Source organism: Chaetodon trifascialis, chromosome 23 (genome assembly GCF_039877785.1).
Source record: "Chaetodon trifascialis isolate fChaTrf1 chromosome 23, fChaTrf1.hap1, whole genome shotgun sequence".
NCBI lineage: Eukaryota > Metazoa > Chordata > Actinopteri > Chaetodontiformes > Chaetodontidae > Chaetodon > Chaetodon trifascialis.
The window spans coordinates 5,473,146-5,491,690 of record NC_092078.1 but is presented as its reverse complement, the minus strand read 5'-3'; the positions used below and the strand labels follow the sequence as shown (position 1 = coordinate 5,491,690).

General features: G+C 40.9%; 1 protein-coding gene across 4 annotated transcripts; it reads left to right on the top strand.

Annotated features, from left to right (window-relative positions):
* The first annotated feature begins 1,794 nt into the window (after positions 1 to 1,794).
* On the top strand, positions 1,795 to 17,897 carry LOC139351356 (zinc finger protein 121-like). 4 transcript variants are annotated; one of them, XR_011603573.1, is made up of 3 exons: positions 1,795 to 2,071; positions 2,234 to 3,789; positions 3,859 to 4,040. XR_011603573.1 is itself a non-coding variant. In XM_070993208.1 (3 exons), exons 1-3 carry the CDS (start codon positions 1,900 to 1,902, stop codon positions 3,250 to 3,252), a joined length of 1,023 nt encoding a protein of 340 aa, XP_070849309.1. In that variant the 5' UTR covers positions 1,833 to 1,899; the 3' UTR covers positions 3,253 to 3,322. The 4 variants fall into 4 exon arrangements, 3 of the variants coding, with proteins under 3 accessions (XP_070849309.1, XP_070849307.1, XP_070849306.1); XM_070993208.1 differs by lacking the exon at positions 3,859 to 4,040 and having other exon boundaries at positions 1,833 to 2,071; positions 2,234 to 2,980; positions 3,149 to 3,322; XM_070993206.1 differs by lacking the exons at positions 1,795 to 2,071; positions 2,234 to 3,789; positions 3,859 to 4,040 and adding exons at positions 12,905 to 13,177; positions 13,340 to 14,811.
* The last annotated feature ends 648 nt before the right edge of the window (positions 17,898 to 18,545 follow it).

Below are 18,545 nucleotides of genomic sequence, written 5' to 3'. Positions count from 1 at the left end.
ACCTGTCGGAAGAGATTCTGCCAGCTGTCACAGTTGAAAAGACACATGTCAGTCCACACAGGTGAGAGACCATACATTTGCAACACGTGTGGGAAAGATTTCAAATCCAGCAGTAACTTGAAAAGCCATGTCATAATTCACACAGGTGAGAAGCCGTACACTTGCATTACCTGTCGGAAGAGATTCTGCCGGCTGTCACACTTGAAAAGTCACATGTCAGTCCACACAGGTGAGAGACCATACACTTGCAACACGTGTGGGAAAGATTTCAAATCCAGCAGTAACTTGAAAGGTCATGTCAGAATCCACACAGGTGAGAAGCCGTACACTTGCATTACCTGTCAGAAGACATTCTGCCGGCTGTCACAGTTGAAAAGTCACAGGTCAGTCCACACCGGTGAGAGAGCGTACGCTTGCTGAACGTGGGGAAGGTTTCAGAGTGAGAGTTGAGTTGGCGGTCCACATGAGAAGAGCTCACGCTGGTGCGTGGCCACACTTCTGCAAGACCATTGATTGACTGATGGTGAAGTCAGTTTTAAGTTGGATATTGACTCTGGATTCAGCGTCATCTTCTCTCTCAGTGTTGGCAGGAGGAGGACGTTAGCTCACCTCCAGCCCTCGTGTTCAACCCCTCGGCGTTCCTGGGGACCTTATATGAATAATGTGTATAATGTGTGTGTATGGAAACATTATACATACCTTACTTCAGTATATTACTTTTTAAAATACTGTCTTGTTCAATATCGTCATGCTGAGTTAATGAAAAAAATGAATAAATTTGCCTCATTAGCACACTTGATCTCATTGTTTATTATATATACATATTTGTATTGAACGTGCTTTTTCAAAAGTTTCATCTACTTTTCTGAGCTCAAAATTTGTGAAGACAGGTGTCAGAGAAAGGACACAAAGCAGTCAAGCACAAGAAGGTGAAGAAGGGGAACAGCAGTTACTGTGTGACCTGACCCAGTGACTCCAGATCAATAGTGACATTTATCAGCACACTGGCCAAACAGAACTCACTTCTTTTTATTGGATTTTAGTGCAGTTAGCCGAGGGTTGACAAAGTCTCAAATAGTGAACTGAAGACATTGTTATTAAATCACAAATTCAGTGATTATGTAGCTTAATAAAGCTACTACGATAACAATAAGTATTCCAGTTAGTTCAACGTAAGAATGCATTCAGCACATGGAGTGTTTTTACTTCCGCCGACGTCACGCCGATAAGGTTCCGACAGTGGAAGGCGGGATCTTTTCTTTCCGCTTACAGCGGATGGCATCTTATTCCAAATTTCTCAGTTTAATATCAGTTAAAAGGATGGACATCAACCTCGCTTCAAGGACATCTGGTCATCTTTTATAAACCACTGCTTTGAACGAACAGCCACCTTGTTTGTGACTTCACAGAGGATGATTTTCCATTAAAAAAGAAATGGTGTTGGACGAAATATTCTGATTATTCAGTTGGAAATAATAAAGTGCCATTCACAATAAACTCAACAAGTTAGTTAAGGAACAGTGCGGAAGTATTAGGTGCAAATTATGTTTAAAAATAAGACGTTAAATGACGACTATGCATGGCCTCTAATATTTGACTAATGATTGATGCCATATCGTGTATTATATGTTAGCTGCAGCTCGTCGAGTGGAGCTCAGTTTTCCCAATTTTACAACCCGTTGGATAGTTGAACAATACGTTTGATTTTATAAGTTGGTAATACTTTTCATTTTGATCTGAAACTGTGAAGTAACTCTTGTCCAGCTCCGCCCTCCACAGTCGGACCTTAACAGTGTGACACCCAGCGGAAGTAAACACAACAAGCAACAAGGAGTGAACTGGAGGACTTATTGTCGTGGCTGTAACGCAGCCAATTATTAAATTTGTGATTAAACAACAATGTCTTCAGTGGAGTATTTGAGAGAGTTTGTCAACGAGCGGCTAACTGCTGCTGCTCAAGAAATATTGGCAGTTTTTACAAAAACTGTCGTCGAGTACGAGGAAGAGATCGATCGTCAGCGCAAACTGCTGGATATCGTTTGGAAACCTGAAGTAAAGTTACACAGGATAGGTGTGTAAAAACGAATTATTGTCATAACACAGGGGACAGAGAATTCTTCTTCTACTCAATATAATGCCAGTTGGTTAAATGTATGCTAGTTAGCTCGCATGTCTCCATGTTTCTCTTCTCCATCACAGTAGTATCTCTTCCTTTTGTTGTGTGTCCCTCCAGAGCTCCCACAGCAACATGTCTGTACGGAGGAGGAGGTTCACTGTGATCAGCAGCTGTGTGTTCAGGAGAGGAGCTCCATTGTGGACCGAGAGGACCCAGAGCCTCCACAGATTAAAGAGGAGCAGGAGGAGCAGCTGCTTGTTCTGAAGCAGGAGACTGAAACCTTCATGTTGACTCCGACTTATGATGAAAAGGATCACAATGAACCAGATCCAAAAAATGACCACCAGCTCGTCCATCACAGTTCTGATGTAGCTGAGAGCCGAGATCAGAGAGGAGGCAGGAGTGGAGAGTCAGGATCAACTGAAGATGCAGAGCCAGAGCCAAAGGAAAGACGTCAGAAGAGAGAAAGACACAGGAGTGATGCATCTAACTCTAACCTGTCAGAGATGAACTGTGATGCTCACACAGGTAAAAAGTCTGTCAAATGTGACACATGTGGAAAGACTTTTCAGTGTCAATCCAAGTTAAATAGACACATGAGAATCCACACAGGTGAGAGACCGTATTCTTGTGACACCTGTGGAAAAAGATTCAGTCAAGCCTCAGTGTTGAACAGACACTTAAAAATCCACACAGGTGAGAAGCCGTACCTCTGCAAGACCTGCGGGAAAAGATTCTGTTACGCATCAGCATTGAAAACACATGTCAGAATCCACACAGGCGAGAAGCCGTACTTCTGCAAGACCTGCGGGAAAAGATTCTCTCGAGCATCAGAATTAACCAGACACTTAAGAATCCACACAGGTGAGATGCCGTACCTCTGCCAGACCTGCGGGAGAGGATTCAGTGAGTTATCAGTATGTAAAATACATGTCAGAGTCCACACAGGTGAGAAGCCGTACCCCTGCAAGACCTGCGGGAAAAGATTCAGTGACTTATCAACATTGAAGAAGCATATCAGAATCCACACAGGTGAGAAGCCGTACCTCTGCAAGACCTGCGGGAAAAGATTCAGTGACTCATCAGCATTTCAAAAGCATGTCAGAATCCACACACGTGAGAAGCCGTTCATTTGAATCACCTGTCGAAAGAGATTTTGTCGGACTCAAGAGTAATGAAAAAAATGAATAAATTTGCCTCATTAGCACACTCGATCTCATTGTTTATTATATATAGATATTTGTATTGAACGTGCTTTTTCAAAAGTTTCCTCTACTTTCCTGAGCTCAAAATTTGCCAAGAGACAGGTGTCAGAGAAAGGACACAAAGCAGTCGAGCACAAGAAGGTGAAGAAGGGGAACAGCAGTTACTGTGTGACGTGACCCAGTGACTCCAGATCAATAGTGACATTTATCAGCACACTGGCCAAACAGAACTCACTTCTTTTTATTGGATTTTAGTGCAGTTAGCCGAGGGTTGACAAAGTCTCAAATAGTGAAATGAAGACATTGTTATTTAATCACAAATTCAGTGATTATGTAGCTTCCCTGCTGAAAAATCTAGTAGAATACCATTAAAAAAAAACATTAGGAACCATTAGGTTACTAATGGTCTAATGGGAATTGGAACCCCATTAGAAGAAACCATTAGGAACCTACTGGTCCCATTAGGATGTAAAACCATTAGGAACTTAATGGTACCATTAGGATATAAAACCATCAGAGACCCAATGGGACCATTAGGATGTAAAACCATTAGGAACTTAATGGTACCATTAAGATATAAAACCATCAGAGACCCAATGGGACCATTAGGATGTAAAACCATTAGGAACCTACTGGTCTCATTAGAATGTAATACCATTAGAAAGCTACTGGTTCCATTATGAGCTAAAACCATTGGAACACAGATCCCATTAGGATCTAAAAAAAATTAGAAAAACAAATTGAGAAACCTACTTAGAAGCAATAAGAAACCTACTGCTGCAACAGAAATTAGGACTAAAAATATCCTGTTAAAGGTTACTGTGAAATATCCTCAACTGAAAACATACATAGGAAATACAGAATAGATCCATCTAAAGATTTTCACTGTTTCAATTAAAGTGGGGTTGGAAACTTAATAACAAATAAAATGTACACCACTGTTTATTCTACAACTCCTTTATTTGATGTATTCAGATGTAAATTGACAATATCAACCACTTATTCAAGGAACTGGAACTTAAAAACTAAAAATTGTATTTCTCCATGTGTCTATCTTGTCTGTTAGCGGTACTATCACTTGAGGTCATGATTTCACCTTTGAAACAGGTGAAGAGCTGCCCTTGGGGGCTCTGCATACCATAGTTCTGATAATATTAGTGGACAAGCATTAGTCTTAATTCAGAACCCCCACTATACAGTGTGTTAAGTCAAATCAAAACATACTACAACAAAAGGTCAATGAATCTGTACCAGAAGTGACAATGCAACGTAGCAGTTAAAGAAGAATCCTCCTCCAAATTGCCAGTAATCAGCTGGATCTTTGGTGCATCTGGGGGTGGGGGAGGGAAAAAGGACACAGTAAGATTCACTGAAAAGTCCTAGTAGGATTTCAATTTGCATTTAACTTGCAGATCTACCATGGCAGAAGTGTAGCAAGAGAGGCCTATGTGAGTTGTACCTGATGACTTGTCTGTATTTCCAGCTCTTCCAGCAAAATACTTTTTTGGACTTTTTTTTTTTTTTTCAGCCTTTCAGCCTTACAGATTTGCCTCCACATACAGATCTCAGTCACAATGTAAAGGATAGTGGATTATATTGACTATACTAATAATTGATTAATATCTTGTCTTATATACTGCAGTTGATACTTACTAATGGTGGACTTGTCTCTCTGCTGGGTGCCTGTTCTCCCCTGTAAGCCTTGTTCAAATGCTTGATTTAAAAAAACACAAGCAAGTTTCTCATCATTAGCAGTTATCAGTGTTGGAAATGGGAATGTAAAAAATATTCAGCAATAAACATAATCACCTAATCATTCACACACACATACACACTGATGCACAGCATTGGGCGATTAGGGGTAGGGCTACACAATTGATAAAAATCTTATCAAAGTCGCAATATAGCCAAGTGCAATATTCAAACTGTAGAAGCTGCAATTTTTTGATTGATGACATTACAGTCAAATGTGTGACAAAAATGATGCAGGGATGCTCCGGCCTACAAATCTTGTTTCCAGATGTTAGAAAATATGTCAGTTGGGTACAGATGCCAACAAATGTCATATCATTATGATGTAAAAATAATCATTCCCACTAATCAATCTCCAGGCACTTTGGCTTCCTCCCACAGACCAAAAACATGCTCATTAGGTTAACTGGTTACTCTTGGATTGCCTTTAGGTGCCCTTAGGTGTGAGTGTGAGAGTGAATGTTTGTCTGTATATGTTGCTGTATACGTTGCCTTGCGATCAACCTGCAGCCCCGAAAGGGATAGGCAGTACAGAAAATGGATGGATGGATGAATATTTAATCACAATCACATGTTATCTGCAATCTAACCCACACACACCAAAGTTCAGATCAAACCGAAAATATTTCACACCACTGAGTAACTGAATCATATCATGTGTCAGTGGAGTGGAGTTGCTGAAAGTTGCTGAAACATGGAGTTGCTGAAACCAACAACCCCAAAATACATCACAGCAACTCCCAAGGCAGTTCTGGATCTCAGCAGATGCTGCATTTTCCCTTTTGCAAAGACAGAGAGGACAGAGACAGGACAGGTCATGTTTATCAAATTTCTTTGTTCTACTAAATTCTCAACTAGTTAAAGATGTATGTGATCATACAGGTGCTGGTCATAAAATTAGAATATCATGGAAAAGTTGATTTTTTTCAGTAATTCCATTCAAAAAGTGAAACTTGTATAATGTATACATTCATTTCACACAGACCGACATATTTCAAGTATTTACTTCTTTTAATATTGATGATTATACCTGACAACTAATGAAAACCCCCAATTGAGTATCTCAGAAAATTAGAAGATTGTGGAAAAGGTCAATATTGAAGATATCTGGTGCCACACTCTAACCAGCTTATTAACTCCAAACACCTGCAAAGGCCTTTAAATGGTCTCTCAGTCTAGTTCTGTAAGCTACACAATCATGGGGAAGACTGCTGACCTGACAGTTGTCCCAAACTGGAAGTCCCAAAAGGTCATTGCTAAAGAGGCTGGATGTTCACAGAGCTCTGTGTCCAAGCACATTAGTAGAAAGGCAAAGGGAAGGAAAAGATGTGGTAGAAAAAAGTGTAGGGATAACAGCACCCTGGAGAGGATAGTGAGACAAAACCCATTCAAAACTGCGGGGGAGATTCACAAAGAGTGGACTGCAGCTGGAGTCAGTGCTTCAAGAACCACCACTCACAGACGTATGCAAGACATGGGTTTCAGCTGTCGCATTCCTTGAGTCAAGCCACTCTTGAACAAGAGACAGCGCCAGAAGCGTCTCACCTGGGCTACAGACAAAAAGGACTGGACTGCTGCTGAGTGGTCCAAAGTCATGTTCTCGGATGAAAGTAAATTTTGCATGTCCTTTAGTAATCAAGGTCCCAGAGTCTGGAGGAAGAGAGGAGAGGCACAGAATCCATGTTGCCTGAGGTCGAGTGTCAAGTTTCCACAGTCAATGATGGTTTGAGGTGCCATGTCACCTGCTGGTGTTGGTCCACTGTGTTTCCTTAGGTCCAAGGTCAATGCAGCTGTCTATCAGGAAGTTTTGGAGCACTTCATGCTTCCAGCTGCTGACCAACTTTATGGAGATGCAGATTTCATTTTTCAACAGGACTTGGCACCTGCTCACAGTGCCAAAGCTACCAGTACCTGGTTTAAGGACCATGGTATCCCTGTTCTTGATTGGCCAGCAAACTCCCCTGACCTTAACCCCATAGAAAATCTATGGGGTATTGTGAAGAGGAAGATGCGAGATGCCAGACTCAACAACGCAGAAGAGCTGAAGGCCACCATCAAAGCAACCTGGGCTATCATAACACCTGAGCAGTGCCACAGCCTGATCAACTCCATGCCACGCCGCATTGCTGCAGTAATTCAGGCAAAAGGAGCCCCAACTAAGTATTGAGTGTTGTACATGCTCATACTTTTCATGTTTATACTTTTCAGTTGGACGACATTTTTAGAAATCCTTTTTTATATCAGTCTTAAGTGATATTCTAGTTTTCTGAGATACTGAAATTCGGATTTTCATTAGTTGTTAGTTTAAAAACATCAAAATTAAAGAACTAAACATTTGAAATATATCAGTCTGTGTGTAATGAATGAATATAATATACAAGTTTCACTTTTTGAATGGAATTACTGAAATAAATCAACTTTTCCATGATATTCTAATTTTATGACCAGCACCTGTATTCAATAGCATCTATTTTTTTATATTCATTAAAATGGTATTTACATGTCGACAGCAGAAAATATCATCTGAGCTCTGAAAAAGGAACGAAACAAATGCGATCTGTAGCTCCTGTAAAGCCCCGATTGAATAACATTCAATTCATTTCAATTCAATATACCTTTATTAGTCCCGCAAGGGGAAATTCCAATTTACAGCAGCACCAGTAAAAGATAGATTAGATAAAAAACAGCAAGTATATACAAAAGAGTGTAATAAAAATAAACATTATCTTAAATTATAAATTGTATTTGCATATTGTTGTACAGGATGGATTGCACAGATTATTGCACAAATTATTTCCCAGATTATTGCACAGGTAATTTACAGATGATTTTCAGGTAAATTATCAGATTACTTTGAGCAGTTTTTATTGTGCGACCTGACAGCTGGAGGAAGGAATGACCTGCGATACCGCTCCTTCACACACTTTGGATGTAGCATCCTATCACTGATGGAGCTCCTCAGTGCAGTGAGTGTGTGTTGGAGGGGGTGGGAGTCATTGTCTGTCATGGAGGACAGTTTATCTGTCATCTTGCCTGTCATCCTCCTCTTCTCCAACTCCTCCACCTGACAGGCAAGCTGTCCTCCATGACAGACAATGATCATCATCATCTGCAAGTGTTGTTGCCTCTGTAGATTTTTTTCACAACCAGACAACTGAATGAAAAAGGGATATTTATCGAATGAAATGAATCTGCTCTGATGCAAATGTATCTTTCTTCATCTGTCCATCATTGAATCTTCCATCGTTTCTCAAACAAACAGAAGCACAAGGCTCATTATAATGCAGAATGACGTCACCTGTCGACCCTCACGTTGGACATTTAATGATCGATCATCACACGCAGCGCTGATATTCAGATGTTAGTGAGGGCTTAATCCCAGCTGGATTACTCATAAAACGTCGGGTGTTATCACAGTTTGAAGGTCCGTTTAACCAGACCGTTCAAATATAAAACTTTTGGGCAAACAGGAGACAAGGCTAGTTTGTGTTGGACCAAGTGTGGACACAAGCTAACGGTTTACAGCACTGCAAAGTAACGTTACGTCAGCTGTAACGCTAAATTATGTTACGTGTGCTTTGCTGCTCATATCAATAATGCATAAATATCAATAGCAACGTTACATTATACCTGTGCAGTAAATGAGGTTAACTCAGCAACAACCAATGTTAGTAACATAACGTTAATGATATGACAAAGACTGGCTGCCTGTAAACACGTCAACCTCCGTCTAAACCACATTCAAGATATTAACGCCATGATTCATGACAACAAGCTAGTTAACGTTGTTACCTGTAACATTAGCTAATTTACTTAACAGTTAGCTAGCCTAACAGTTTGGAAACATCATCATTCTGAGTTAGAGAATGAACACAAACATTGCGTAAGGTTATTAATTTACAGAAAATAACAGGGAAATGTTTTCTTACCTGATATCTCCAGGATAACAGTTATAACCGTGAAGTTCACTGTGTGTACACTGTGTCCGTACTCCAGCCTTTTGTTCTCCGTTTAAATTCCACAACTCAGATTCGCTCAAAATAAAAAAAAAAGACAAGCAGATGTAAAATAATCCAGGTAATGCATTACTAGTGGTCCACAGTCAGGACATGTGCTTGCCGAGGTGCGCATGTTACTGGCTTGTTAACAAAGTCGTCCATTGAAGAGGAACGTATTTTTTTAAGCACTGTAACGTAGCGATAGAAAACATTAGCGTTACCACATTTCTTATTCAAACACGATATCACCGTTAGAACGTTACAGCGAACACATATGTGTGGTAAGGCTAATGAAATCGTCGTCGTTAGTGTTAACGTTTACAGCTATCAGTATAAGTAAGTAGCTCAGTGTTTACGTAGCCAGTTAGCTTAACGAGACGACTGTCCCTCTTCGTCGTCAGAAGTTGAACCAGCCACAACGACGTGCTTCCTTTTCAGATGCTCGTGCATCGCCGTCGTACTGCCATGGGAGGCAAGTTCTGCCTTGTAGATTTTGCATTGCACATGCTTATCTTTTCTTTTGTGAATGCTCCCAAACTTTAGAACTCCGTTACCGGGTAGACATGATACTGGTCTGGCATAACTTCCGGTGACATGACGGCTGACGCCAATTACCATTACTGCGCATGTGCATCAAGGACAGACAGGGAGACAAGGCAGTGGAGGGTACAGCGGCAGTTTGCGAGAAAAACAAAGCTTCAAAGAAAATAAACGAAGCGTCGACTACTAAATTAGTCGTCAACGATTTTGATAGTCGACACAGTCGTGACTAATCGACTAATCGTGGCGGCCTTACTAGTGGACCAACTGACTAGCGCTGATGATTGTGCGCCCGAACCATTCAAACCGAACTGTTTTCAAAAAGAAGACGTACACAGTTGTCATTGGCCAATTTCTTTGATGACAGCCACATTAACCAATTACATTCACATAGATAGATAGATAGATAGATAGATAGATAGATAGATAGATAGATAGATAGATAGATAGATAGATAGATAGATAGATAGATAGATAGATAGATAGATAGATAGATAGAATTACAGATAATTACTGTCATTTTACATAAAATTGTATGTATTTTTTCTGAAAAAAAAGAGAAATAAATGTATTTGTTATTATTGTCAAAATACTTAAAATACTTTTTTTTTTTTTTTTTTTTTACAGTATAGCCTACACAAAGACCCACTGGAAATCACAGAGGCGATTGCCAAAGAAGGCTATAACATCTGTGTTCCTCCATCACATTAGGAACCATTAGAGACCACTACACCCTGTAGTGACCACTAGACCACTGTATAGTGACCATTAGACTGGTATAGAAACGCCTGTAGGAAACATTTAGACTTCTGTAGGAACCATTAGACTCCTATAGGAACCATTAAGACTCCTGTAGGAACCATTAGACTCCTATAGGCAGGGGCATAGCACCAAATTCTGGGCCCTGTACACTCTCAATGTCAGTGGGCCCCTATCCATGCCAGTGCACGAGGCGCGTGGGCAAAAAAAAAGAAAAAAGAAAAAGACAAAAAGAGGGCATTTATTTAAAATTAAAAAAGCATAAATAGGGTTTTAAGCTACAGCCAGATCAGATTATATTGATGAGTGGTTCTTTCATTCACCACCTGAATTGATGCATTTGGTCTTCTTAAATATGTTCATTAAAAGTCAAACATGAAGTAAACATCAGATATGCTTTCCTACAATAGATGCTTAGACTAGCCTAATTATTTGCTATAACACACAGTATTCTTCATGGTCAGCAAGTTGCTGAGGCAAAAATGTTTAAGCCATTTTTCAGCCAGATTGAGAGGAATAGCTAATTGTTGTATGTTCTCACCACCTACACCTATCTCTCTCTCTCTCTCTCTCTCTCTCTCTCTCTCTCTCTCTCTCTCTCTCTCTCTCTCTCTCTCTCTCTCTCTCTATCTATCTATCTATCTATGGCAAAAATCATAATCACAATTATTTTTGATTGATATTGAGATCACGCTTATTTAACATGATTATTCATTGGCTTTGGTAACATCATGAATTTATTGAGCACTGATAATAGCTTTTAAGTACAGCACTACTCTGCACTGTTAAGGCTTTTTACCAGACAAAAATAAAGTCTCAGCACAGAGTTTTACTTTTCAGCTCTGCTGTGTCAGTAGACAATAGGCTATAGCACATGGACTGAACCAAAAGGCTAACTTACTTTAAACTTAAGGTAAACAACTCGGATTTAGGCAGCAATTCTACCAGCCAGCAGTTCTCTCTCTCTCTCTCTCTCTCTCTCTCTCTCTCTCTCTCTCTCTCTCTCTCTCTCTCTCTCTCTCTCGAACCAACATACCAACGTAAGGGGGGGTCGGAGGGGGGAGCTCATCTTCAGAGGATCCGCCAGGACTGGCCACTGCTGCTCCAGCTGCTGCAGCTGCGCCACTGTTTGTTTCTGAAACTGGTTAATAGTGACAACTAACGTTATCTAAAGCTGCAAAAAGCTGCAAGCAGCCTGGTTGGAAACTAGCAAAGCTAAAGACTTCACATGAGCATACAAACCTCAGCAGCAGCTGTCTGTAGTGGCCTACGTTAACTTTAATTGGATTTTGCATAACAAGCAAACTCGGTTCACCTTTTGGAAAGAAAGCAGTCAACAGCTGCCTCCCTTCATTCTGCCTTTTTTCTTTTGCCTTCCGCTCTTTCTTCTTTTGATACCCCGATTTTTGCTTTTTGGGCAGCATGCTGTCTAACCCCCAGGACATTCAGAATGTCCAATATGTTGGGAGGACTGTGACATAAAGTTCATTCTCTCAGTTGATGTTATAAATATATTTGAAATAAATTATGACACCAATTAATTGGAGGGCCCAATTCATTCGAAATAAAAACATCACCAAAAAAAAAAAAAAAAAAATCAGGATTGTCATGGGCCCCTCTCCCTACTCGGGCCCTGGGTATTCAGGTCCACTTTCCCCCCCACTACCATGCCCGTTAAGACCATTAAGACTCCTGTAGGAACCATTAGTAGGGACCAGTTAAAGTCCTGTAGATTTGTGTAGGGGATAATAGAATTCCATTAGAGAAACAAACCAAACCATTAGGAAAACATAAGTAGCCATTAGAAACCATTAGAAACCATTACAAAGCCACCAGGAACCATTAGAAACTAATAGAATATGCCTAATGGTTTCTCTGACTTTTTCAGCAGGGTTAATAAAGCTACTACGATAACAATAGGTATTCCAGTTAGTTCAACGTAAGAATGGATTCAGAGTGTTTTTACTTCCGCCGACGTCACGCCGATAAGGTTCCGACAGTGGAGGGCGGGAGCTTTTCTTTCCGCTTACAGCGGATGGCATCTTATTCCAAACTTCTCAGTTTAATATCCGTTAAAAGAATGGACATCAACCTCGCTTCAAGGACATCTGGTCATCTTTTATAAACCACTGCTTTGAACGAACAGCCACCTTGTTTGTGACTTCACAGAGGATGATTTTCCATTAAAAAAGAAATGTTGTTGGACGAAATATTCTGATTATTCAGTTGGAAATACTAAAGTGCCATTCACAATAAACTCAAATTATGTTTAAAAATAAGACGTCAAATGACGACTATGCATGGCCTCTAATATTTGACTCTAATGATTGATACCATATCGTGTATTATATGTTAGCTGCAGCTCGTCGAGTGGAGCTCATTTTTCCCAATTTTACAACCCGTTGGATAGTTGAACAATACATTTTGATTTTATAAGTTGGTAATACTTCTCATATTTATCTGAAACTGAAGTCACTCTTGTCCAGCTCCGCCCTCCACAGTCGGACCTTAACGGTGTGACACCCAGCGGAAGTAAACACAACAAGCGCCAGCAGCGTGAGCTGCAGAAGTGAACTGGAGGACTTATTGTCGTGGCTGTAACGCAGCCAATTATTAAATTTGTGATTAAACAACAATGTCTTCAGTGGAGCATTTGAGAGAGTTTGTCAACGAGCGGCTAACTGCTGCTGCTCAAGAAATATTGGCAGTTTTTACAAAAACTGTCGTCGAGTACGAGGAAGAGATCGATCGTCAGCGCAAACTGCTGGATATCGTTTGGAAACCAGAAGTAAAGTTACACAGGATAGGTGTGTAAAAACGAATTATTGTCATAACACAGGGGACAGAGAATTCTTCTTCTACTCAATGTAATGCCAGTTGGTTAAATGTATGCTAGTTAGCTCGCATGTCTCCATGTTTCTCTTCTCCATCACAGTAGTATCTCTTCCTTTTGTTGTGTGTCCCTCCAGAGCTCCCACAGCAACATGTCTGTACGGAGGAGGAGGTTCACTGTGATCAGCAGCTGTGTGTTCAGGAGAGGAGCTCCAGTGTGGACCGAGAGGACCCAGAGCCTCCACAGATTAAAGAGGAGCAGGAGGAGCAGCTGCTTGTTCTGAAGCAGGAGACTGAAACCTTCACGTTGACTCCGACTTCTGATGAAAACCATCACAATGAACCAGATCCAAAAAATGACCACCAGCTCGTCCATCACAGTTCTGATGTAGCTGAGAGCCGAGATCAGAGAGGAGGCAGGAGTGGAGAGTCAGGATCAACTGAAGATGCAGAGCCAGAGCCAAAGGAAAGATGTCAGAAGAGAGAAAGACACAGGAGTGATGCATCTAACTCTAACCTGTCAGAGATGAACTGTGATGCTCACACAGGTAAAAAGTCTGTCAAATGTGACACATGTGGAAAGACTTTTAAGTTTCAATCCAAGTTAAATATACACATGAGAAGCCACACAGGTGAGAGACCGTATTCTTGTGACACCTGTGGAAAAAGATTCAGTCGAACGTCACTGTTAAACGCCCATTTAAGAATCCACACAGGTGAGAAGCCGCACCTCTGCAAGACCTGCGGGAAAAGATTCTGTCAGATGTCACACTTGAAAAGACATATGTTAGTTCACACAGGTGAGAGACCGTATTCTTGTGACACCTGTGGAAAAACATTCAGTCAAGCGTCAGATTTGAACGCCCACTTAAGAATCCACACAGGTGAGAAGCCGTACCTCTGCAAGACCTGCGGGAAAAGATTCAGTGACCCATCAACATTGAAGAAGCATCTCAGAATCCACACAGGTGAGAAGCCGTACCTCTGCAAGACCTGTGGGAAAAGATTCAGTGACTCATCAGCATTTCAAAAGCATGAAAGAATCCACACCAATGAGAGAGTGCACTCTTGCTGAATGTGGGGAAGGTTTCAGAGTGAGAGTAGAGTTGGCAGTCCATGTGAGAAGAGCTGACGCTGGTGAGAAGCCGCACCTCTGTAAGACCTGCAGGGTCAAAGCATTTGCGACACTCGTTGAACTTTTACTCAAATGACATGCTTGAACAACCACCTGATTGAACTGACTTTATTTTTTTACTGAATGCTAATGAATGTTACTACATGTACTGTCTTAAAGTTTACTGTCCATTGATTGACTGATGGTGAAGCCAGTTTTAAGTTGGATATTGACTCTGGATTCAGCGTCGTCTTCTCTCTCAGTGTTGGCAGGAGGAGGACGTTAGCTCACCTCCAGCCCTCGTGTTCAACCCCTCGGCGTTCCTGGAGACCTTATATGAATAATGTGTATAATGTGTGTGTATGGAAACATTATACATACCTCACTTCAGTATATTACTTTTTAAAATACTGTCTTGTTCAATATCGTCATGCTGAGTTGATCATTTGTGGAAATGGTTAATGAGAAAAATGAATAAATTTGCCTCATTAGCACACTTGATCTCATTGTTTATTATATATACATATTTGTATTGAACGTGCTTTTTCAAAAGTTTCATCTACTTTCCTGAGCTCAAAATTTGTGAAGACAGGTGTCAGAGAAAGGACACGAAGCAGTCGAGCACAAGAAGGTGAAGAAGGGGAACAGCAGTTACTGTGTGACCTGACCCAGTGACTCCAGATCAATAGTGACATTTATCAGCACACTGGCCAAACAGAACTCACTTCTTTTTATTGGATTTTAGTGCAGTTAGCCGAGGGTTGACAAAGTCTCAAATAGTGAACTGAAGACATTGTTATTTAATCACAAATTCAGTGATTATGTAGCTTAATAAAGCAACTACGATAACAATAGGTATTCCAGTTTGTTCAACGTAAGACTGCATTCAGAGTGTTTTTACTTCCGCTGACGTCACGCCGATAAGGTTCCGACAGTGGAAGGCGGGATCTTTTCTTTCCGCTTACAGCGGATGGCATCTTATTCCAAATTTCTCAGTTTAATATCAGTTAAAAGGATGGACATCAACCTCGCTTCAAGGACATCTGGTCATCTTTTATAAACCACTGCTTTGAACGAACAGCCACCTTGTTTGTGACTTCACAGAGGATGATTTTCCATTAAAAAAGAAATGGTGTTGGACGAAATATTCTGATTATTCAGTTGGAAATACTAAAGTGCCATTCACAATAAACTCAACAAGTTAGTTAAGGAACAGTACGGAAGTATTAGGTGCAAATTATGTTTAAAAATAAGACGTCAAATGACGACTATGCATGGCCTCTAATATTTGACTAATGATTGATGCCATATCGTGTATTATTTATTAGTTGCAGCGCGTCGAGTGGAGCTCAGTTTTCCCAATTTTACAACCTGTTGGATAGTTTAACAATACATTTGATTTTATAAGTTGGTAATACTTTTCATTTTGGTCTGAAACTGAAGTCACTCTTGTCCAGCTCCGCCCTCCACAGTCGGACCTTAACAGTGTGACACACAGCGGAAGTAAACACAACAAGCAACAAGGAGTGAACTGGAAGAGTGATTGTCGTGGCTGTAACGCAGCCAATGATTAAATTTGTGATTAAACAACAATGTCTTCAGTGGAGTATTTGAGAGAGTTTGTCAACGAGCGGCTAACTGCTGCTGCTCAAGAAATATTGGCAGTTTTTACAAAAACTATCGTCGAGTACGAGGAAGAGATCGATCGTCAGCGCAAACTGCTGGATATCTTCTGGAAACCTGAAGTAAAGTTACACAGGATAGGTGTGTAAAAACGACTTATTGTCATAACACAGGGGACAGAGAATTCTTCTTCTACTCAATATAATGCCAGTTGGTTAAATGTATGCTAGTTAGCTCGCATGTCTCCATGTTTCTCTTCTCCATCACAGTAGTATCTCTTCCTTTTGTTGTGTGTCCCTCCAGAGCTCCCACAGCAACATGTCTGTACGGAGGAGGAGGTTCACTGTGATCAGCAGCTGTGTGTTCAGGAGAGGAGCTCCAGTGTGGACCGAGAGGACCCAGAGCCTCCACAGATTAAAGAGGAGCAGGAGGAGCAGCTGCTTGTTCTGAAGCAGGAGACTGAAACCTTCATGTTGACTCTGACTTATGATGAAAACCATCACAATGAACCAGATCCAAAAAATGACCACCAGCTCGTCCGTCACAGCTCTGATGTAGCTGGGAGCCGAGATCAGAGAGGAGGCAGGAGTGGAGAGTCAGGATCAACTGAAGATGCAGAGCCAGAGCCAAAGGAAAGACGTCAGAAGAGAGAAAGACACAGGAGTGATGCATCTAACTCTAACCTGTCAGAGATGAACTGTGATGCTCACACAGGTAAAAGGTCTGTCAAATGTGACGCATGTGGAAAGACTTTTAAGTGTCAATCCAAGTTAAATATACACATGAGAATCCATACAGGTGAGAAGCCGTACATTTGCATCACCTGTCGGAAGAGATTCTGCCGGCTGTCACATTTGAAAATTCACATGTCAGTCCACACAGATGAGAGACCATACATTTGCAAGACATGTGGGAAAGATTTCAAATTCAGCAGTAACTTGAAAAGCCATGTCAGAATCCACACAGGTGAGAAGCCGTACATTTGCAACACCTGTCAGGAGAGATTCTGCCAGCTGTCACACTTGAAAAGACACATGTCAGTCCACACAGGTGAGAGACCATACATTTGCAAGACATGTGGGAAAGATTTCAAATGCAGTAGTAACTTGAAAAACCATGTCAGAATCCACACAGGTGAGAAGCCGTACACTTGCATCACCTGTCGGAAGAGATTCTGCCGGCTGTCACACTTGAAAATTCACATGTCAGTCCACACAGATGAGAGACCATACATTTGCAAGACATGTGGGAAAGATTTCAAATTCAGCAGTAACTTGAAAAGCCATGTCAGAATCCACACAGGTGAGAAGCCGTACATTTGCAACACCTGTCAGGAGAGATTCTGCCAGCTGTCACACTTGAAAAGTCACATGTCAGTCCACACAGGTGAGAGAGCGTACGCTTGCTGAATGTGGGGAAGGTTTCAGAGTGAGAGTAGAGTTGACGGTCCACGTGAGAAGAGCTCACGCTGGTGAGAAGCCGCACCTCTGCAAGACCTGCAGGGTCAAAGCATTTGCGACACTCGTTGAACTTTTACTCAAATGACATGCTTGAAAAACCACCTGATTGAACTGACTTGATTTTTTTACTTAATGCTAATCAATGTTACTACATGTACTCAAGTATTGTCTTAAAGTTTAATGTTTATTGTCCATTGATTGACTGATGGTGAAGTCAGTTTTAAGTTGGATATTGACTCTGGATTCAGCGTCATCTTCTCTCTCAGTGTTGGCAGGAGGAGGACGTTAGCTCACCTCCTCGTGTTCAACCCCTCGGCGTTCCTGGGGACCTTATATGAATAATGTGTATAATGTGTGTGTATGGAAACATTATACATACCTCACTTCAGTATATTACTTTTTAAAATACTGTCTTGTTCAATATCGTCATGCTGAGTTGCTCATTTGTGGAATTGGTTAATGAAAAAAATGAATAAATTTGCCTCATTAGCACACTTGATCTCATTGTTTATTATATATAGATATTTATATTGAACGTGCTTTTTCAAATGTTGTCTCTACTTTTCTGAGCTCAAAATTTGCCAAGAGACAGGTGTCAGAGAAAGGACACAAAGCAGTCGAGCACAAGAAGGTGAAGAAGGGGAACAGCAGTTACTGTGTGACGTGACCCAGTGACTCCAGATCAATAGTGACATTTATCAGCACACTGGCCAAACAGAACTCACTTCTTTTTATTGGATTTTAGTGCAGTTAGCCGTGGGTTGACAAAGTCTCAAATAGTAAACTGAAGACATTGTTATTTAATCACAAATTCAGTGATTATGTAGCTTAATAAAGCTACTACGATAACAATAAGTATTCCAGTTAGTTCAACGTAGGAATGCATTCAGCACATGGAGTGTTTTTACTTCCGCCGACGTCACGCCGCTAAGGTTCCGACAGTGGAAGGCGGGATCTTTTCTTTCCGCTTACAGCGGATGGCATCTTATTCCAAACTTCTCAGTTTAATATCCGTTAAAAGGATGGACATCAACCTCGCTTCAAGGACATCTGGTCATCTTTTATAAACCACTGCTTTGAACGAACAGCCACCTTGTTTGTGACTTCACAGACGATGATTTTACATAAAAAAAAAAAAAAGAAATG